The sequence below is a fragment of the Anabas testudineus genome, chromosome 22 (assembly GCF_900324465.2).
Source record: "Anabas testudineus chromosome 22, fAnaTes1.2, whole genome shotgun sequence".
NCBI lineage: Eukaryota > Metazoa > Chordata > Actinopteri > Anabantiformes > Anabantidae > Anabas > Anabas testudineus.
Genome location: NC_046630.1, coordinates 7,381,383 through 7,400,021, shown reverse-complemented (window position 1 = coordinate 7,400,021; position 18,639 = coordinate 7,381,383). Strand labels below are relative to the sequence as shown.

Sequence of the window (18,639 nt, the reverse complement as noted above, 5' to 3'; positions counted from 1 at the left end):
GGATCTTTTATTATGTGGGGTAAGGACCACGCGCTATTCGTTCCCAGAGTGCAGTAGACAAGAGGGACTGTAGGTCTGGATTAGGAAGGTACTGCTGAGTTGACCACTCTGTCAGCAGGTGTCAGAGTTTTGAATATGATGCAGGCCGCCACTGGAAGCCAGTGAAGATGTCAACAGTGTTGTGACGCATCCTTTTTGGTTGGTCAAATAAAAAAGAGATGTGCTGCTGCATTTAGGGATCATCTGGAGAGGTTTAATTGCTCATGATGACAAACGAGTGACTAATTGCACATGACATTGCTGACAACAACAGGTAAACCCAATTAAAAGATGCTGATGTAACAACACAGCTGAAACTTCCTCCTAAAGTTACAGACTCTGTTAAATGAATTCACCGTGGAGAGCAGTATATTGTGCAGATTTGGGTCTTTTTTTTAAGCTACAAAGAAACAAACAGATATAAAATGGTAAAACTAAGCACAGAGAGGTAAGTAAAGCACATTGCCCGCTGTATGCCAAAGACTCTGTTATCTTGTTGGCTGCGAGTGCTGCTGTTTGACTGTCATTACTTCCTTAAACACTAATTTTATGGCATCTCTTCATCATTGGATTGTATACAGTGGACAGTAACAGGCAAGTAAGGAGGGAGGGAGAGACAGAGACAGAGCACATAATGTAATTTGATTTTAGAAGCCAGATCCACACCCAAAGCATTATGACTACATAGTAAGTGACTTATACGTTGTTATCGTCATTACTTTTGAAAACCCAGCGATGCTCACTTTATAAAACAATAGCTATTCCTCTGACCTGAAATGAATTAAAGTAAATAATTCTGGATCATTCAACGTGTTTCCAAGCCTCAAAAATCCTAAGAAGATTAGACAGGTTATGAAGATCATGTGGGGTCATAAAAAGAAAAACAAGCACTGAATTTTGAATAAGGTTTAACAAGGTTTGAACTCCAGCCTGAAGCAAACCCAACGATTTCTGGAATATTTAACATTAAAATCTGGACTGGAATAAGGATCAGAAGCAGAGTTGCAACAACTGGAGCACAGAAATATTGACCTGGTTAACTGGTGCTGACAAATTGCAAGAAGTATGCAAGTAAAACACTGGTTACAAGGGAAACCATAACAGGGGCACACATATTATAGTGTAGATAAGACAGGCGGTGTGACGGCAGACTAAACATCAACGCTCTGCAGCTATACATTTAGAGCTGAGGAATCTTTCCAGTGCAGCACCACAGTAAAGTTGGTAACAGCTGATGTTTAAGTGGATCTGGGCTGATAGTCAGCAAAAGATTCAGTGCAGATGGAAAAAAAACAACCACACCAATTTGGAGTCTGAAGAGCTGACACCTACTTCACTGCTAGTATGTACAGCACACACATTTCCATATACTGTGCCGGATTACCCACATACGCAACAGTAGCAGCAAAAACAAAGGCAGCACGAGAGATAATCAGTCTTAAGTCCTCATCTAAACTACACCCAGTCTGTCCAATGCCTGCTGGCCCTGGGGATTGTGCTGGAGTTTTAATCCACTTAAAAGCAGAAGACCTCTGCTGCTGTTTCCGAGGGGCTTGACCCACGTTACATGTGCACACACACGTCTAAAAAAACACAATTGGCACTACATGTACGCAGCATCGTCCTCGTCCAGTGCTTTTCCTCCACATAATCACAATGAGTGCGTATGAACGAATGGATTCATGTTTGTACAAATTTAAAAGCTCTTAAAGAATGCGATCGTGATACGTGATGGTGAAATAACCATGTTGAGGACAAGTTATTGCAGAAGAAGAATGAAAGCATGAATTTAAACCTATACAGAAACGTTACGGATCACGCAGGTACACCGTAACATTTAGCAGATTTATTGAAGAGGGGTCAACAGTCATTCCACCATTGTTCAACTCCACTTTCTACTGGAGGTCTGTTACAGGGTGTGTGTGTGTGTGTGTGTGTGTGTGTGTGTGTGTGTGCATGCAAGAGAGATCTACTAGTAAGTTCTCAACCTTTAATATCACAGGAATTTTTTTAAAGGAATTCGCTTTACTCATTCAACCCCCTGCACTAATATAGCTGAAAAATGTAAACAATGCGCAAACATTGCTCATTTTTAGGCTCAAAATCAACTGTGATCAGTTTGGTTTAACAATGAAAATATATTTTTTTCCCGTGTTTGAAAGGTTTATTTTGTGCAGCGGACACATTGTCGCACTTTTCCTTCTTCTTGCACCAACGTTTGTGGTTATCTAATTTGAAATGTACTAATTCCTTTTTCTTACGGAGGGAGGGTGAACCACTGACTTGAACAGCTGCTTCATGACCCAAAAAACTGTCAGTCTTTCCCTGGAATAAATTGTGGAATATACTATGTTTGGGTACAGGGGGGAGCTGACGAAGTGCGTTTTCAGGAAAGCAGACGTCACAAGCAAGGGCGTGAATTTCAGCGCCATCCTAAAGCGCAACGCAACATTGTAAACTTGAATTAGTGAAACGCGCGTCGCTCCAAACATCAAAAAAACCCACATGTGAGGAATAGTTTGAGGCGAAGCTCCCCTGTGCTGGAGCCCCGTGTTTCTAGAGGACCCATAGTAGAATCAATTCAGCGAGAGGGGAGCTTGAAACCGTGCACTCATGCTTTCCTCCGAGTCTGAGAGAAACACAGTTGAAGTGAACACACAGACCAGTCGGCCGCACTACATGCTCACAACAGGCAGGCTCCCATCACATCACGAAAAACAACAGCAGGCTTTTCTGCATGCAACTGCACTAAAACTCCACTCAAGCCCGTGCAAACATCTGTATGTCACTGCAGGACTTTCCTATGGACACTAGGCTGTGTTTAAAAGTCACCAGTCTGTATGAACTCCCTGTATTAGGGGGTCACACACACACACACACACACACACACACACTATAAACCCTAAAGCAAAACCTCGTTTGAATGGTCCACAAAAAGTGTGTGAAAGTCTAAATGACAGTCAGGGCTGTGCATAATTCCCCTTCTAGGGTTGATGTTTGTAGACTAGATACACTACTGAGCGACGTTATGAATGCAGATGTGACTTTAACCTTCATCAGCTCAACATCAGGGCAGTGCTGGTTCGTGGCGTGTGCACGGTTGTGCGCTTGCGAGCGCAGACGTACACGCTGAATAAACGACTGCGTTTAGATGAAGAAACTTACTCAGGCAGTGCAAGTCTGTGCTGAAGCCTTAAAGAGTGCTCGGATAAGTCGTGCAGCGGGACATTGGTTGAGTACATATGCACATATGCTCGGCTTCCCACTCATTTTGCTCACAAACATTCATTACAGCTCCTCCAGTCTGTCTTCTGTTGCTCTTCAATGAGCAGCTCCACTGCATGAGCTGGGGTTGCCTTGCTCAAGGGCAGCTGTTGAACGAGAAGGCAGAGAAAATACTCGAGCACGGAGTATGTTTCGCTTTTTTCTCACAATTTCCTACTACACACTTTAGTTATTGTGAGGTTGAAGGAGCCGTTGAGCAAGGCGTTTAACCCGCAACTGCTTCAACTGGGCTGCTTTTGAACAAAGTGCTGTACAGCTGGGTATCTTCCCAATTACGAGCAAAACTGCTGCATATGAACGAGAAAACGGTCGAGTTTGACATTTCACGGAAAAAATAGAGGTAACAAATGTGCAGAGTTTTATCTGTTGGCCACAGAGTTGAAAATCTGCAATATTTGGGGTCAGATTAGAGAAAGCAGTCTGACCTTTTAACCGCCATCATGCTGCAACACCTGCTGCAGGCATCTGGGTGATCAGCTGCTGTAAACCAATGGGTATTACATCACAAGTTCCATGTAGTTACAGTGGTTTCGTCGTGACGCTGTGCATGAATCTTAGTGTTTTATGTGGATTTATGGATGCTGTTTGCACGCATGTAAACTACTCCCATGTATCTGCTTGCGTGTAATCCTCATGCGTTTGCATGCGTCTCATTTAAGGGTGTGCGTCCTCCCCACCAGCCCATTCACCAATGTCACCTTCATGGGTGGCTCCATCACAGGAGCATCCTTTAGAATGTAACAGATTAGCGTTGCAGGTAGGGATGTTGATGAGGTCATCACTTTCCAAGGTCACACCTACACATCTAGCTATAGGCCCACTGGCGTTAAAGCCCCCCACCTTTTCAGTTCCTATAGAGACATGATTCGAACTCCTGTCTTCATGCAGATCTGAATAAGGCAGGATAAGCCAGACAGGATAAGACTTATTGTAATACTTGGGTCGGCTACTTGAGACTTCCTTCACCCTGTGAATAAAACTGTTGGATGCCTCCATGTTGCACCAATATGTACATTACCTGGAGTATTTCTAAGCCCCTGCAGATTTTAAAACCCATACTTGTGCATTTCAACACGCTGCATAGTTGCGAGCTCTGTAATGCTATTACTGATCAGTTCGGCTCTTTGAGATTGTATCGCTTCCCCATGTTTGAATGTGACTGTCTGGATGTAGACTGCCAAACTTAAAGAAATGAAGGGAGCATGAAAGACAAATTTTGAAAGGTCCCATCTCTTTGCACAACAGTATTCACTAAAGTAATGACTGTTCTAATGATAAAGTTACATTTACCAACTATTAAGATATAAATGCGTTGTTACAGTTCTTATAGATGACTGCATTCCCTGTATCTCTTTGGCTCTATCAGAGGACTATCCTCTCCTCCAACAGTTCCTCTTGGGATTGTGCAACTGTTCAGCATTAGTGCAGTAACCATGCAAAAGATGGACTTGTACAACAGCCACATCTGTATGTTTATGAATTTTTCCTCCACCGACTCTCTATGGAAGGCAAAACTCCCTGCTGTGCGGTGCTACATCTCTTTCTGTATTCCACTCCCCTCATGAGACAATGAACACATTGAGGCAAATCTGTTTCCACAGCTTGTGAATAAGAGACAGCCAGCTTTGTTTTGCATGAGTGTGCGCACACATACACGGCAGATGCATGTGTGTGTGTGTGTGTGACAGATACAGAACAAATGTGTTTGTGTATGGGTGCACACATCCTTGTGTACCCATGTGCAAATGTGTGCAAGATGCTTGCGTCATGCGTTCGCCATGTGAGTCATTTGCTCTTGTGTAGGGTTTTCAGCAGTGAGTAAGAAGCCCTCTACTTGCTCGTCTGTCTTCGCTCCAACGCTCAGGGGTCCGAACGCACAACCAGAGCTCTGCTGCGTCTTCCTCTGCTCATGGACCAACAGGTTGCTCTGTCAACAGAGAACGCCACAATGCACTGTACTGTATGTCCGCGGGTTTGAAATCTGAGACAGAGTCAAAGGGAAGCAAACATGTGACGACAGCCACCTGCCTGTCTATTATACTGGAAAAGAGATAAAACAACCACGAACAATTTTTCCTCCTTTGTTATTGTTTCGTCTCTGTCAGAAATCTCAACATGATGAGACAACTGAGGATGTATTTGAATAATAGCACTGTCCAGAACTGTCTTCTTTGGTGGCCTGCTGGGATAATTGCAGGTGAACCATGGTGGAGACAGAGAACAGCAGTGCAGAGAGAGATAAGTAAACACACAAATGACGTCCGTGGTTGATGACTAATGCTGTAGTGACTCTGTTACCCTCTGTCTTTCTTCAAGACTGCTGAAATATTGGTTGCTGCGACAGCTCTGCTGGTTAATGCTAATTTTTCCCACTCCGACATGCACAAATATTCTTTATCCCAACAGATAGAATTTTCTTACAGTGTGCACAATGAGTTTTTTCCCAATATTGGGAATTTTTGTCAAGATGTAAACAAAATTAGAGCCAAAATTCATTTGCTCTGTTATTTTTAAGCTGCGAGTATCAAAGAGTTCTTTTACATGACAAACAAACAAACAAAAAAAAAAAATTCAGTTGCAGTGTAAGGCTGTTATTGGACTTATTCCACCATCTAGTGGTAGTGCATATGCTGTTACATACTGCAGCCGCACGAACATACTTTGTGGACGTATCTTAATAACTGAGATCACAAGAGGTCAGTGAAACACATTTGTCTTTACTAACATCAATGCATATAAGAAAATACAAATTAAATGGCTGAACAAATGTTGGACAAATACAATATTTATCATATATTTAACACATTTGATCCCTGTGATTTTCAAAATCAAAACTAAATCTAATGAGTGCACGAAACAAAATGAATACAAAATGTTTAAATGGCAGTTTTTGGTGCAACTATGTTGGCACAATATGAAGAAAACACACGTGATAAGTGCTTGTTTGGACACAGAGGTAGAGCTGTAACACAGAGGGAGGAATTAGAAATTAGGGATTGGACGTTCATTTAGTAGTTTTGCAAATGAAACTACACTCTCATATAAAAAAAACAGCTGATGAACAACATTATTTAATTAAATAGTATTACTGTTATTTGCAGCACCTTGTTTATTGCTAGGTCACTTGTCACGCTACCAGAGTTTCTGCACCACATCTTCCCCCGTCACGTCGAGACATCATTTCCATTAATGCTACCGTTTCCCTGCAGTATTCCAGGCTGCAACGCAAATCCGATCCATGAGGGCGGGAATGGCAAGTTTTCATATTGGAATGTTTCTATTTGATGCATTTGACCCTCTGAGCAGCACTACTTAGATCCACATTCAACTCTCAAACCTGCAGCAGATTTAGTCCTTGTCCTACATGGATCTATCCTCCTCCTCTTCTTCTGGCAGGCTGCCGGGACAGGGCTCCATGGTAACAGCGACGCCAATGCCGCTACGTCCAACAGGCATCTCGATGACAAATGTCCATTTATCTCTTTCTGGACAGTAGCACTCAACACTGGACAGGAAGCCATGCTGGTTAAAACCTCCTGAATGGACACAGACACACAACATATTTATTGTAGCTCCCCATAAAGCTATTAGGGAACTGTTCAACGATTGTCAGCAAATAATTAAATTAGTCTGTCTTTAAGTAACTTATTTATTTTTCTGTTCAGAAATGGAAGTAGAAAGGTAATTCCATAGAGGCAAATTGAATTTAGTGAAGTAGTTAATAATTACTTTCTGATCTAACATTTCATATGTTGATTGCACATCTGTTTATTAACATTTGAACCTTAATTTCCATAATTAAACAACAGAGTCACTTTGGAATTGAAGCAGTGCACACTAAACTAGAAGTGTCTCTCCTGATCAGACGGTCTCCTCATTAATCAGAATGATTTAAATATTTAATGAGTCTAGATTATTATCCTTTTGCTTGCTTAAACATCTTTTTGTACTGACACAGGGAGAGAAATTGAACAAAACACAGAAATGTAAAAATATATTTAACAAAAAAATTAAAAAGAGCATCTGATGAGTCTGATGAAGCAAAACACGTTGCTCTTATTTGTGTTAATAAAAGATCCAATCTTATATTTTTGTGGACATATTATGTGCAACGCCCTTTGAATTTGATTAGTGATTTAACAAACCGAGGACAAAGATGCGTCCCTGGTGGACTGCGACCCCGTGTGCGCTGCGACTGTACTGCATTGAGGCCCTGGGCTCCCAAACGTTCCAGGTTATATTATAACGCTCCACAGTGGAGAGCTGGGTTCTGCCATCATAGCCTCCTATAGCGTACAGGTGCGAGTTCTCACACACCAAACCTGCAAAAACAGGCAGAGAGGTAAGTTTAGATGGACAGACAGACAACTAGTCTGGTTCAGTATGACGCTAAGGTGATCTGAACTTTCATATACGAGTGTTTACAGATAGACACAAACAATGTAAATAAAACACCAACATGTCCTCGTACTGATTTTCTAAATTTAAATCAGAGGAACACAGACTCACCCAGTCCGCTGCGTATTGTGCTCATGGGAGCGAGTTGGTGCCAAGTGTTTGTATCAGGCTGGTATTTCTCTGCAGTGTTCCAGCGGTTTTGTCCATCGTATCCCCCCACTACATACAAAGCCCCCCCACACGCTGCCACTCCAGCACCCAGGCGAGCCACCGACATCGGGCAAACAAATGACCAGCGATTAGACTCTGGATCCCACCTGCAAACGACAGTTGAACTTGTAGATGGTCCAGAGCTAATAGTGTGTACGACATCTGCTGACAATACCCAATGACATTACATATTAGTCAATTAAAATAATTAAACTTAAATGAGTGCTGCTAAACTTTAAATGGTTTAGGGGGGAGCAGCTGTGAGCAGCAAACCTTCTCAATCTACACAAGGCAGTCAACTTTAAGTGGATTAGGTTAAGCTGGCAACCATGTTTGGCAGCTATTGATGAGCTTTATTTGAAGGCAAAGAGGTTGTTACACCATCGAGAGCAGAGAAACACACGACGGTATGGTCCCACATTTGTCTAAGTAAGTGCTCTTGCTATCTTGCTGAGAGTTAAACGAGAAAACCATTAAATATGTTAAGTTAATTTAGGATAAAGACTGAAGGTTAGCATGGCTCCGTCGGAGACCACCTCTGCACCAATTAGAAGAGAATATAAGGCAGACGTTTTGTTTTTGTGTGGATTAATTAATGAGGTTTGACGCTGGCGATGGGAGAATTTTTCACTTCTTGACAGGTTCTCCTTGCTAAGGTGCAAAGTATAAAAACAATAACAAAGGCCTGATTCACGATAAGGCAGGTTGGACAGCGTGTTCTCTGACTGGTTAATGATTTAAAGGCTGTTGGCTCGATCGTTGACAACAGGTGTACGACAGCAGTCAACTGCTGATAGGAAGGTGGCTGACATTTTGTCACCTGACCTCAAATACTGGTGAAGTGGCCTTGAAAAAGGAACTTAATCTACATTCTTTCCTGGGTCACTGTGCTCACAATGGCCCAGTGGTCTGATCCCTGAAATTATTGCACACGCTTGTGCAACACGGTACACTTTAATAACAAATAATAAAACCTGATTTCACTGTAGCGGGACGACACCGACTCCCTGTTGAATGCTCATTCTGGGAAGCAGACTCATGAGCTGATCCTTTTCTGTCATCTATTGTTACTATAAATGCTCTAGTCTCTTTTCATGTGTTTCACATTGAATTTTCAGTTCAATCCTTTTATCAGCTTTCATTAATTTAGCAGCTTCTCTTGAGAAGGCTTCCAAGTGGCGTCTGATGAGCTCTAACAATTCCCCTGTGACTAGCATCTTTTAGAAATCTATACCATTCATTATTAAAAAAACTGTTATTAAAGGTTACATTTGAAGCACAGCTAATAATATCAAAATAAACTGTCATTCACAGACTTGAGGTTTTTGTTAGCAATTGAACCAATTTAGCATTAAACAGCATTAAATCTCCTCCCTGCTTGGCGATGGCAGCGACGAGGTGTAAAGCATTCTCATCCAGATTGACATTCCTGGGAAGTGTGTCTCAACACGTTTTGAAGGAGCCGGTGTTGTTGCCTAATTAGACTAAAGAGGAATACCTGAGAACTTCTCGACTGCTCTTTAGGTTGAATGGCAGCTATTCATTTGATCCCTCTTGTGCCATTATCCATGCTTATAGGTAACTGCACTTAATCTGAGAATGTGTGTATAGCGAAAGAAATCCTTCCTTATTACATTCATCCTAGAAAATAAGATGCAATTAAAACTAAATTGCTTCTTGAGTGCCTAATTAAATAAATAAATCCTCACATACTCCAAGTGAACACCTCAGACATGTCTTACCTCTCCACCGTGTTGTGATGTGTCGAGCCCTGGGAGCCTCCCACAGCATAGATGCAGCCATCCAGAACCCCCACCCCGACACGGTTCCTAGGGATGTTGAGGGAGGCTAGCTGGCTCCATTGGTTGGTCATCGGGTTGTAGCAGCACAGGGCGCTAGACTCTGTGTTGTTTTGAAGTGACAGGTTCCTACCCCCGACCTAAACTCAAAGAGAAGAAAAGAGAATTTAGCGTATATGTCATATTATACTATATTATTATATAGTTATTGTACTGTACTGCGCTGTATCCTATCATTCAGAGGTAAAAGGCTCTGTTACAACATTTTGTTGATGGTATAGTGTACTTTTTAGTTTTCCTTGCTATCTGTGTATGTGCTAAGCAATGTAGGTGCAAAGTATAACAACAATAACAAAGGCCTGACTCACGATAACATAACAAATGTTGGACAGCCTGTTCTCTGACTGGTTAATGATTTAAATGCTGTTGGCTCAATAGTTGACACCGGGTCTATGACAGCTGTCAAATGCTGATAGGAAGGTGGCTGATGGACCTATTTTGTCACCTGACCTCGAACACTGGTGAAGTGGCCTTAAAAAAGGAACTTAATCTACATTCCTTCTTGGGTCACTGTGCTCACAATGACCCAAGACCTACAATATAAAGTGGCAACCTACAATATAGAGCAGCCCGAACAGTGCACAGGCTCCCAGACCGCTGCATGGAGTGTCCATGTCAGCCAGTTTAAACCAGACATTCCTCTTGGGATCATAAGCCTCCAAGGAAGGTAGTGAATGCTGCCGGTATCTGAACAAAGGAAAGATAATAGTGAGTGGGTAGTTAAACACATGAACTCTCTGAGTTAAAATTATACTAAGAACATGATCTAGAAGTTAAATGAGAAACTGTTCAGATGCAGAGAAAAGGTCCAGTGATATGCTGATTTATATAAATACGGATGGTGGGACTTGGATTTTCCACATGAATTTATATTAAAAATGTCTGTGACAAAGTGTTTGCACTCAAAGTGTCTAATTGCTAGTTTTAAACTGGCCATAGTGGATAAATAATTTAAGTCTGCCATGCATAGAGAAAGAATAGATCTCTGTAAGAAAGAAAACCTGCTAATAGCCACTGGGTGGCAGAATAAGACACCATCTGTATCCATGGAGTGTTGAAAAGATTAACATAAAACATCATAACAGGTGCCTGTTAATCTGTTTCTGATGATCGATATCAGAAATGAATCCCAAATTGTTTGCCATCACCTTAAGAGTGTGCAGCTGCTAATGCACTGCAGAACAAAGCAATGTTGTCGAGGAGACTATAAACAGTATCAGATAACTACCCGCCGACCACATAGATGAGCTGAGGTCCACGGATTGGTGCAGGCGGCAGGTTCCTCAATGTCATTTCCTGGAAGATTTTTGAAAGAAAGTTCTTACAGGAGTTGGCCTGAAATAAAAGGACAAACAATTAAAGGGTGAGCAGCATGTTAAGAGTAACAGTCATAACATCTTCTGAATATATGGATCTTTTACTGAAATAAATACCAAGACGTAACTTTAAAATGAGCATAAATCTGTTCATACATTTCCTTAAAATAAAAAAAAAAAACAGCCTGGAAGTCTGTAGTTTACCTTACTGAGGATGGGGCAGGACAGGAGCTGGTTCTTCAGGAACTTAGGAGGCAGAGCATAGATACGTACTGCATTCAGGAGGGCGTGCAGGTACTGCGATCTGCCCTCCATATCCCAGCCAACCCAGTCTGTACAGGCCTTATACACCTGGCATGGATGTATTTACACATATTGATATATATTGATGTTGGCCTGATATCAATTTTCTCTGGATTTACACACACACACACTTTGTGCTGCCTGCAACTGCATGAGAAAAGGATGTAGTTCCTTCTAGCATTGGTTGAGTGACATTTAACACATGTTAATAATAGGAAATTTAAAATCAGACTAAAGTGATGTAAAATGTTTGTGTCAGTTACTGTGAGTATACATTTTTATAGCTACGGTAAAATGTATATTTTAATGCTACACACCTCAGACTCACAGAGCACCTTAAGACTGTCCTGACTGATGAGCTCCAGCAGCTGGCAGTGAGAGAGGCTGAAGAACTCATCCTCTTTCGTCACCTAGGACAGAGGGACACAACAGGACATCACAGGACAGTCAGATAAAAGTATAGAGAATACTACTTTTCAGAAACCTTGGTGTTCTTTTCCAGATTTCGTCATCTTATGGGGAAATAATTGAATGAAAGCATTATCTCTTTTAAAGTATGTTGACCATTGGTCATGAATGATTTTCATACATAAAATCATGCATACGTTTATGATAAAGCATGTCCCCTTGGTACTATGGTGCAATCAAAGCTACAATGTTCCTACAGTGTCCATATAACGTGACATACTGTATCTCTGCCATTATGAAACTTACCACTATCTTTATCTTATCTCATTAACGATGCATAATAATGCATGTACGCTGAAATGTTCTGTAGCTTTGTGGTGACTTATTGCCTGCTACGTGCAGACTATGTAAGGTCAACTGATAAGATCAGATGAAAGAATGAGAAGTTAGCTGAAACTTGGCCTGTCAGGAGTTTTAGGTCTGACAGAGAAGCCCTCACACTCTGACCTCAGTGTGAGGCCATGATGGAAGAGCTTAGGCCGCTAGAAAGCAGCTCAAACTGCTTGTGGCTGATTCTCCTTTATTTTAAATACAAATAATCTTTTTTAAATATATATATTTATATATATTGCAAATATATTCCAGCTGTTAGCTCACAAAGCTCAGTGTGTGTTTCTTTGCACTACAATACAGGTTTTTTTCCAAAAACCCCATCAAGGTGTCTACTCCTCAAAGTCCAGTGTCACTGATGACCAGAAAAATCACCACATGGGTGCAGCATTGTACAAGAACAACTAAGGTTCCTTCAAAACTGTGCTTGGAATCACTGGGATAACCATGACTTGTTTCAAACAGCTTAGTCCTGGAGCTCCTTACATGTGGGGCACAAGGAAAAAATGGTTTAAACAGATGCATCTTACCTCATTGAAATGTGTGTTGATATATTCTCGGCTTCGTTGGTGCAGCTCTGTGCAGCCAATCTCCTCAGCAAATCGGGCAATACCGATGACATTAGCAGGCTCTAGATGCTTAATCAGGAAGTCGCAGCATGCCTTAGCCACATCTTCCACCTGATACCTTGCAGAGCAGAACAGAAACGAGGGTTGGTGCTTACAGAGTTTATGCTCCAGTATATTTAATTGTCATTTTCACTGTTAAATCCTCAAAGTTTAATATTATTATAAGACAACATAGCAATTAGGTCAGCATATGTATGCAGACTCGTGTTAATATTTCCGAGACATGTGCTGCAGCTCAAGTGCATTTACCTCATGGCTGCCAAAAGAACATGCAACACACACTTCTCTCCCACGGTGATGCGGGAGGTGTAGGCAAAGTCAATGAGTCTTCCTACCACCTCAGGGCAGATATCACGCAGGGTGACCTCTGAGGCGTGACACTCTTTGAAGCTGCTGGTGAACATGGCCCTGAAATAGGGGCTACAGGCGGCCAGTACCACCTTGTGCACCTGGAAATGAAGGAACAAAAATAGAAACAAACACTGAATTCACTACTACTAGAAAAATGAGTCTGTCATTTACAAAAGAGAAGGATTTGGTTGCATGGTTGGGCTACGCGAGGAGATTTAAAATACATTCTCAATTATATTATTATTCGAACTTATGATTTATGTTGCATTCTATAATATATTAGTCAATATTATTTATTGATGCATTAAGTTGTATTTTGACCTGTGTGTAGCCATTTACTACATTTCATCAGGTTGAAAACTCCCTTACAAATGGCACAAACAGACCAAAGTTTATTTATTTGAGAGGGTTTCTCACCTTGAAGTCCACTATTCTCTCCTTATACGTGGCGTGTAACACCAGGTCACACAACATCTCATTCTGTCTAAACTCATCCATGACCTTCAGGGATCTCAAAGCATGGGTCTCTACGGTGTAGTCAAGGTATCCAGATCCATGCATTGACGGAACTGCGATAGCCGAGAAATCAGAATCACATGTGGGACGTTTCTTCCTCATCGAGCAATGCATTATGGGAGAGACAAAGAAGATGTATAGAAGTTTCTTTCCTTTAAAAGTTGTTTTCTCAGTTTCACAGTACAAAAGTTTAAGGGTTTAAGTTATTTATTCCAATGCAGGCAACTCCTTGGGCCTTTAATTTATCAGTATAAAGACTCCAGTAAGCAGATGGCTTTAGTTCCTCCATTTTTCTGAACATTTAACACAACTCTATTCAGTAAGTAGACATTTTCCAAGAATTTATGGATGTGTACAGCATAAGGGGACTATCCATTGGTGATCCCAGCCAGAGCAGCCAGCAGGCAGAGCAGCCAGCCCCCAGGAAAAATGAGTTGCTGCATAAAATGAGTTCAGGTCATATGTTTCTCTGCACAACTCTGATGGGTAAACAAACTCGCAGACTAATGGTGAACCACAAAATATTCCTTCATGCACCAATCCAGGCTCCAGCATGACTGACAGCATTTGTATCAAGATCAGACAGTTCCCATAGCTCGAGTCAAACCATGATCACTAAATTGCCATTGCTCCAGATTTTACAGGTTTCGGGGTTTTGAAAGTAATCCGTTTCGACATTGTAGCGAGTCCTCTGCGAATTAGTGCTCCACAGAAGAAGGGGTAAATCAGATATGTCCTGGCAGGGATTTCTTTAACCCCGTGTGCTTTGATGCTTATCCTGCAAAGAAGAGAAAGAAAGAGTTTCAGCCAACTTTTAGAGGTTTGAAATGAAGCTGGTAGAATCTAAATCTCATGTGGATATGTCGTTTTTCCCTTTAACGTCTGTGGACGGATGAGTCACACACTAAAAGTTTCACTTCCTTGCAGCTGAAGCAAAAATATGTTTAACTGGTATGTGTCACAACTTTCTCCCATGGAAGAGGACAATGTATTTTTAATTTTGTTACTTTAGGTATTTTTTGAAAGTTTTTTCTTCAGTTGACTTCATGGATTTCAGTTTGCCCACTTAGTCTGGGCTGAAATTGGCAAAAGAGTGTGACATTACTGTATATTTAACACCTGTAATGACATTGTATGCATTTATGGCACCCTTTCCGCTGAAGGAGAACCTTTTTGTAGTAGAATACCAAACTAACCTCAAAGAGCCAGTTCTCCCCTTCAGAAGAAACGTTTGCCTTGTTTAAAATACATTTTTCTGTCCCCACGTTTTAAAATGCTCGGCCAAACTGATTGCTAACAGTCATAGTCAGAGTGTGAGTCACTGCTGTGACTGAGGTTCTGCAGACTCCAGCTGACTGACAAACATATACAGAACACATTCACGCTATTTAAAGCAACACAATGTATGAATGAATTCCTGCCAGACACCAGAAGCTGCCACTGACCAGCCACTGTTTCCCTATAAAGCACACTCATTTCTATGTTTCCACTTACTCACTGGGTAAGTAATAAAACCTCTCCCTCATGTCAGAACAGGTTGTTTTCATCCTCTAACTTATCTCTTTACTGACTGGAACCTGTTTCACCATCCAGGTGAACTTAGTAAAGTTCACCTTTTCAAGAACAGAACACAATTATCTTCCTCGAATGCACTAGGTGAAGCATGAATTCAATCACACATCTCACTGGTTTACTTCCCAAGGAATGTATTTCTACAGTCATTCAAGTCAATTTAATTAGTATAGTGTGGTTCATGTGCAAATGCAATTCAAGGTGCTTCACATAAGCAGAAAAGCAAATTGATCAATATTACAGGGTGACCTTTGCAAAGGCCAAAGCAGGGTATTGTGCCACAACAACACCCTCTGACCCACAAACTGGAAAAGCAAAAACTCCCCAAAAAACTATGAATGGGGGGAAAATGGAAGAAACCAGAGGACCAAAATAACCCTACATCTGAAGACCTGCATTTTATATTATGCACAGCTAGAGGATACCTGGGTATGGCCATAAGTCACTGTAAAATCATTACTATTCCACTCAGGCAGATGTGGATGACGTGATTTAAGCACTATAAATCATTAAGCACTACACAGAGTTTAACATAATTACAGACCGTGGATTTCAAAGGTGCACCTGCCTCTAATAAAGTGCAAATTAGGAGACTCATTAGATTCTTGTCAATTAATAAAATCCAAGTCGAACAATCTCCATAGTTAAGTTAATATAGCAGGAAATGTCAATTAACTATGACCAGAGCTGGATGGCTTCTGGGTACATATGGAAATTTTAAAAAGTTGACACCGTTATATCATAATATGGGTTATCTTAAGACTGCTCAGCTGACACTCAGACACAACACCATGCAGACAATCTAATCATATAACACCCTGCAAGAAAGTATATGAGCTTTAGGAAAATTATACTATGTCTACAGTTAAAATCAAAAAGCATTTTACTGAGTGAACACAACGCATCAGTTCTGAAAGAGCAAGAGATGATCTGTTAAGCTGCCAATTAGCTACAGTATATTCATTGTTTTAAAGATCCTCAGAATCCAAAGCAGCAGACTCATGATTGGCATGAACAGACAAACAAGAATCCTGCACTGATCCTTTGAGATTCATGCGGATACCTACCCAGAGTTTGTTGTTTTCTGTCCCACCAGAATTTAATCAGCTACTGTTTTCACCCAAATGTTTTGTGTATTTTACTGAGCAAAGTACATACGAGGTTATTGCTGGTTTGGTCTGCAGTGGTGCAGCTTTGCAGAGTTGCACAATCAAATCTGTTCAGGTTTAAGATCCCTTTCGTCTCACCTTACAGTTAGCCAGCTGGTTGTATGACCAACAGTGTGAGAGCAGTGCCCGAACAGAGACAGTCTGAGGGAAATACAGTGAACCGGAGAGAGATTTACAAACTGGAATAAAAGGGACCTTTGATTTAGACGAATTGCAACAGAGAGCGATCAGATCGAAAACACAGTTTTTAAAAAAGGGGAAGTAACAGTCATTAATACAGTGGAGCGACTCAAGTTTTCCATATAGATCCATTATGCATGGATACATCAGCCAGTCCTAGTCTCCTTTTCAGACCTTTAAGGGGGTAAACAGATGATTATCAGTGAACATAGTTACTATATAAAAACATTGCTCAAGCCTGCAGGAACAATGAGAGAACAATGTGGGATCACAGTGAGACTTATTCTGTCCAGGTTGTCGATTTCACCAAATGCACATTTGAACAAAGTATTAAACGACAGGAATGCTGGGAGCATCCATGTGAAGAAGTTTAAAAAAAAAAAAGACTAAGAATTAATTTCGTAAGTCCTTTTTTTCCTCTTAAATCAAAAGTCTAGATAAGTGTAGAATATATAAGAAGAAATCAGCAAGATAGAGGGTTAACCATTTACAGACTGTTTGCGCTGACAGATGGCAGTCGGGGGCAGAACAGCTGGATCTGGTGTGTGCAGCTGGGACGTGCACCCAGAATATAATGTACAGCACTTTTAATATGGGAAAAGAAGATTGTTTTTTGGTTTAGCCATTGAAAACATGTTGTTCAAAACTGCTGAGTTGTACTGACCACACAATTCCTAGAATGTTTTTATTGACAATGACACACTCTCCACTGGTTTGTCATCTTTGAAAGGCTGAAGGTGCTCATGATAATAGTAATAGTAATTGAACTACAATATCTTGGGGTTTTATTCTAGCAAATATTTTATAAACAAAGAAATAAACTGATCCATAAAATCAATTTCAGGGCTTCAACTAACACTTGACCCAATCCAAATAAACATTTCATGTGCATTTCTTTTAATTAATTAATTAATTATTATTATTATTATTATTATTATTTAACTAGTACTAATGAGTCGACTCCTCTTGTGTCACAGTGTGATTTTCATAATGAACTTTCTGAAACCAAACACGTGATTGAAAATAGAGCAGCTCCCTCTTGACATCCAGCCCACTAGGATTTAGCAACACACCGCGCACAGAGGACGCCACACGAGTCAAAGTTTCAATTCCCTTTTAGGAGTCTGCGCACAACTGAGGAAACCAAGCGAGTGGTCGACAGCTACATTTTCAGGCACCGGATGTCACCGAGTAACACGGAGCAGAAATCATCTCCTTGTTGTGACTTTATACCATGAACACACGAGTGGTGGTGCTGCTGTGAGAGCACGTAGCCAACACACGACTGCCGAGTTTGATTGTGGTGATTTTCGTCCACCCAGCATGTGAAACCCCTCTTTTTTTTTTTTTTTACCTAAACACTGTTTAACAGCTGCAGATTCACTCACCCTCAGTAACAATGGCTCAGCGAGCAGCGAGCAGCGCACTTTATCGCGCACGCCGCTCGGGAGAGTTTCAGAGAGAGGAGGCAGGAGAAGGCTGAAGCTGTCCAAACGCGGCGCGGCGCAGCGCAGCGCGTCTTCCCGGCTCGATGTCCGGAGCTTTTCCGTCCTGTCAAGAGACAAGTAGATCTGTCACACTCCGCGGTATAAGGAGAAGTGTGCGGGGCTGTAACAGCTGACGGATGTGCAAAGGTGGTGGTGGAGGAGGAGGAGGAGGGGGAGGAATTTCTGCACCAACATGACTCTGCAACTCTCACAGTGCAAACACTGCGCGGCTAATACGCATGCACGGATGCCTACATGACAACAAGTCAGGATCAGCATTCCTCAAACTGAAACTGAACTCGGGCCAAGGGGGTCAGGACAGCTCCACGAATTATATAACACTTACCGAGCAGAAACGGGTTCATGTGGAGCGAGACGCGTGTGCGCGGACGAGGCGAGCGACGACGCGTGACTAATTCACGGAGACAGAAAAAACATCTCGGATCTGCCGTTTAATTTCCGTGTTTGTCCCGATGAGTCACCGCTGTTGCCTTTCTGGGAACCACATAACAACACGTAGCATTTGG

The 18,639-nt window shown here is 41.5% G+C and overlaps 1 protein-coding gene across 2 annotated transcripts; it reads right to left on the bottom strand.

Annotated features, from left to right (window-relative positions):
* Nucleotides 1-6,018: 6,018 nt before the first annotated feature.
* keap1a (kelch-like ECH-associated protein 1a) lies at nt 6,019-18,639 on the bottom strand. Of its 2 annotated transcripts, XM_026339825.1 has the most exons (13): nt 18,459-18,639; nt 18,014-18,176; nt 13,606-14,482; nt 13,087-13,286; nt 12,739-12,895; nt 11,728-11,820; nt 11,312-11,458; nt 11,020-11,126; nt 10,349-10,478; nt 9,675-9,871; nt 7,834-8,039; nt 7,470-7,646; nt 6,019-6,860 (listed from the first exon to the last, which is right to left on the bottom strand). In XM_026339825.1, exons 3-13 carry the CDS (start codon nt 13,816-13,818, stop codon nt 6,685-6,687), a joined length of 1,803 nt encoding a protein of 600 aa, XP_026195610.1. In that variant the 5' UTR covers nt 13,819-14,482; nt 18,014-18,176; nt 18,459-18,639; the 3' UTR covers nt 6,019-6,684. The 2 variants fall into 2 exon arrangements, with proteins under 2 accessions (XP_026195610.1, XP_026195609.1); XM_026339824.1 differs by lacking the exon at nt 18,459-18,639 and having other exon boundaries at nt 18,014-18,419.

Bases quoted from the DNA above. Each gene is read 5' to 3' on its own strand.
- keap1a (XM_026339825.1), bottom strand. From the start codon at position 13,818: ATGCATTGCTCGATGAGGAAGAAACGTCCCACATGTGATTCTGATTTC. The intron at 9,872-10,348 runs GTAGGTTGCCAC...CTTTGAGTTTAG, and splicing joins TGTTCGGGCTGCTCTATATT to GTCGGGGGTAGGAACCTGTC. The intron at 7,647-7,833 runs GTGAGTCTGTGT...CTGTTTTTGCAG, and splicing joins CACAATACGCAGCGGACTGG to GTTTGGTGTGTGAGAACTCG.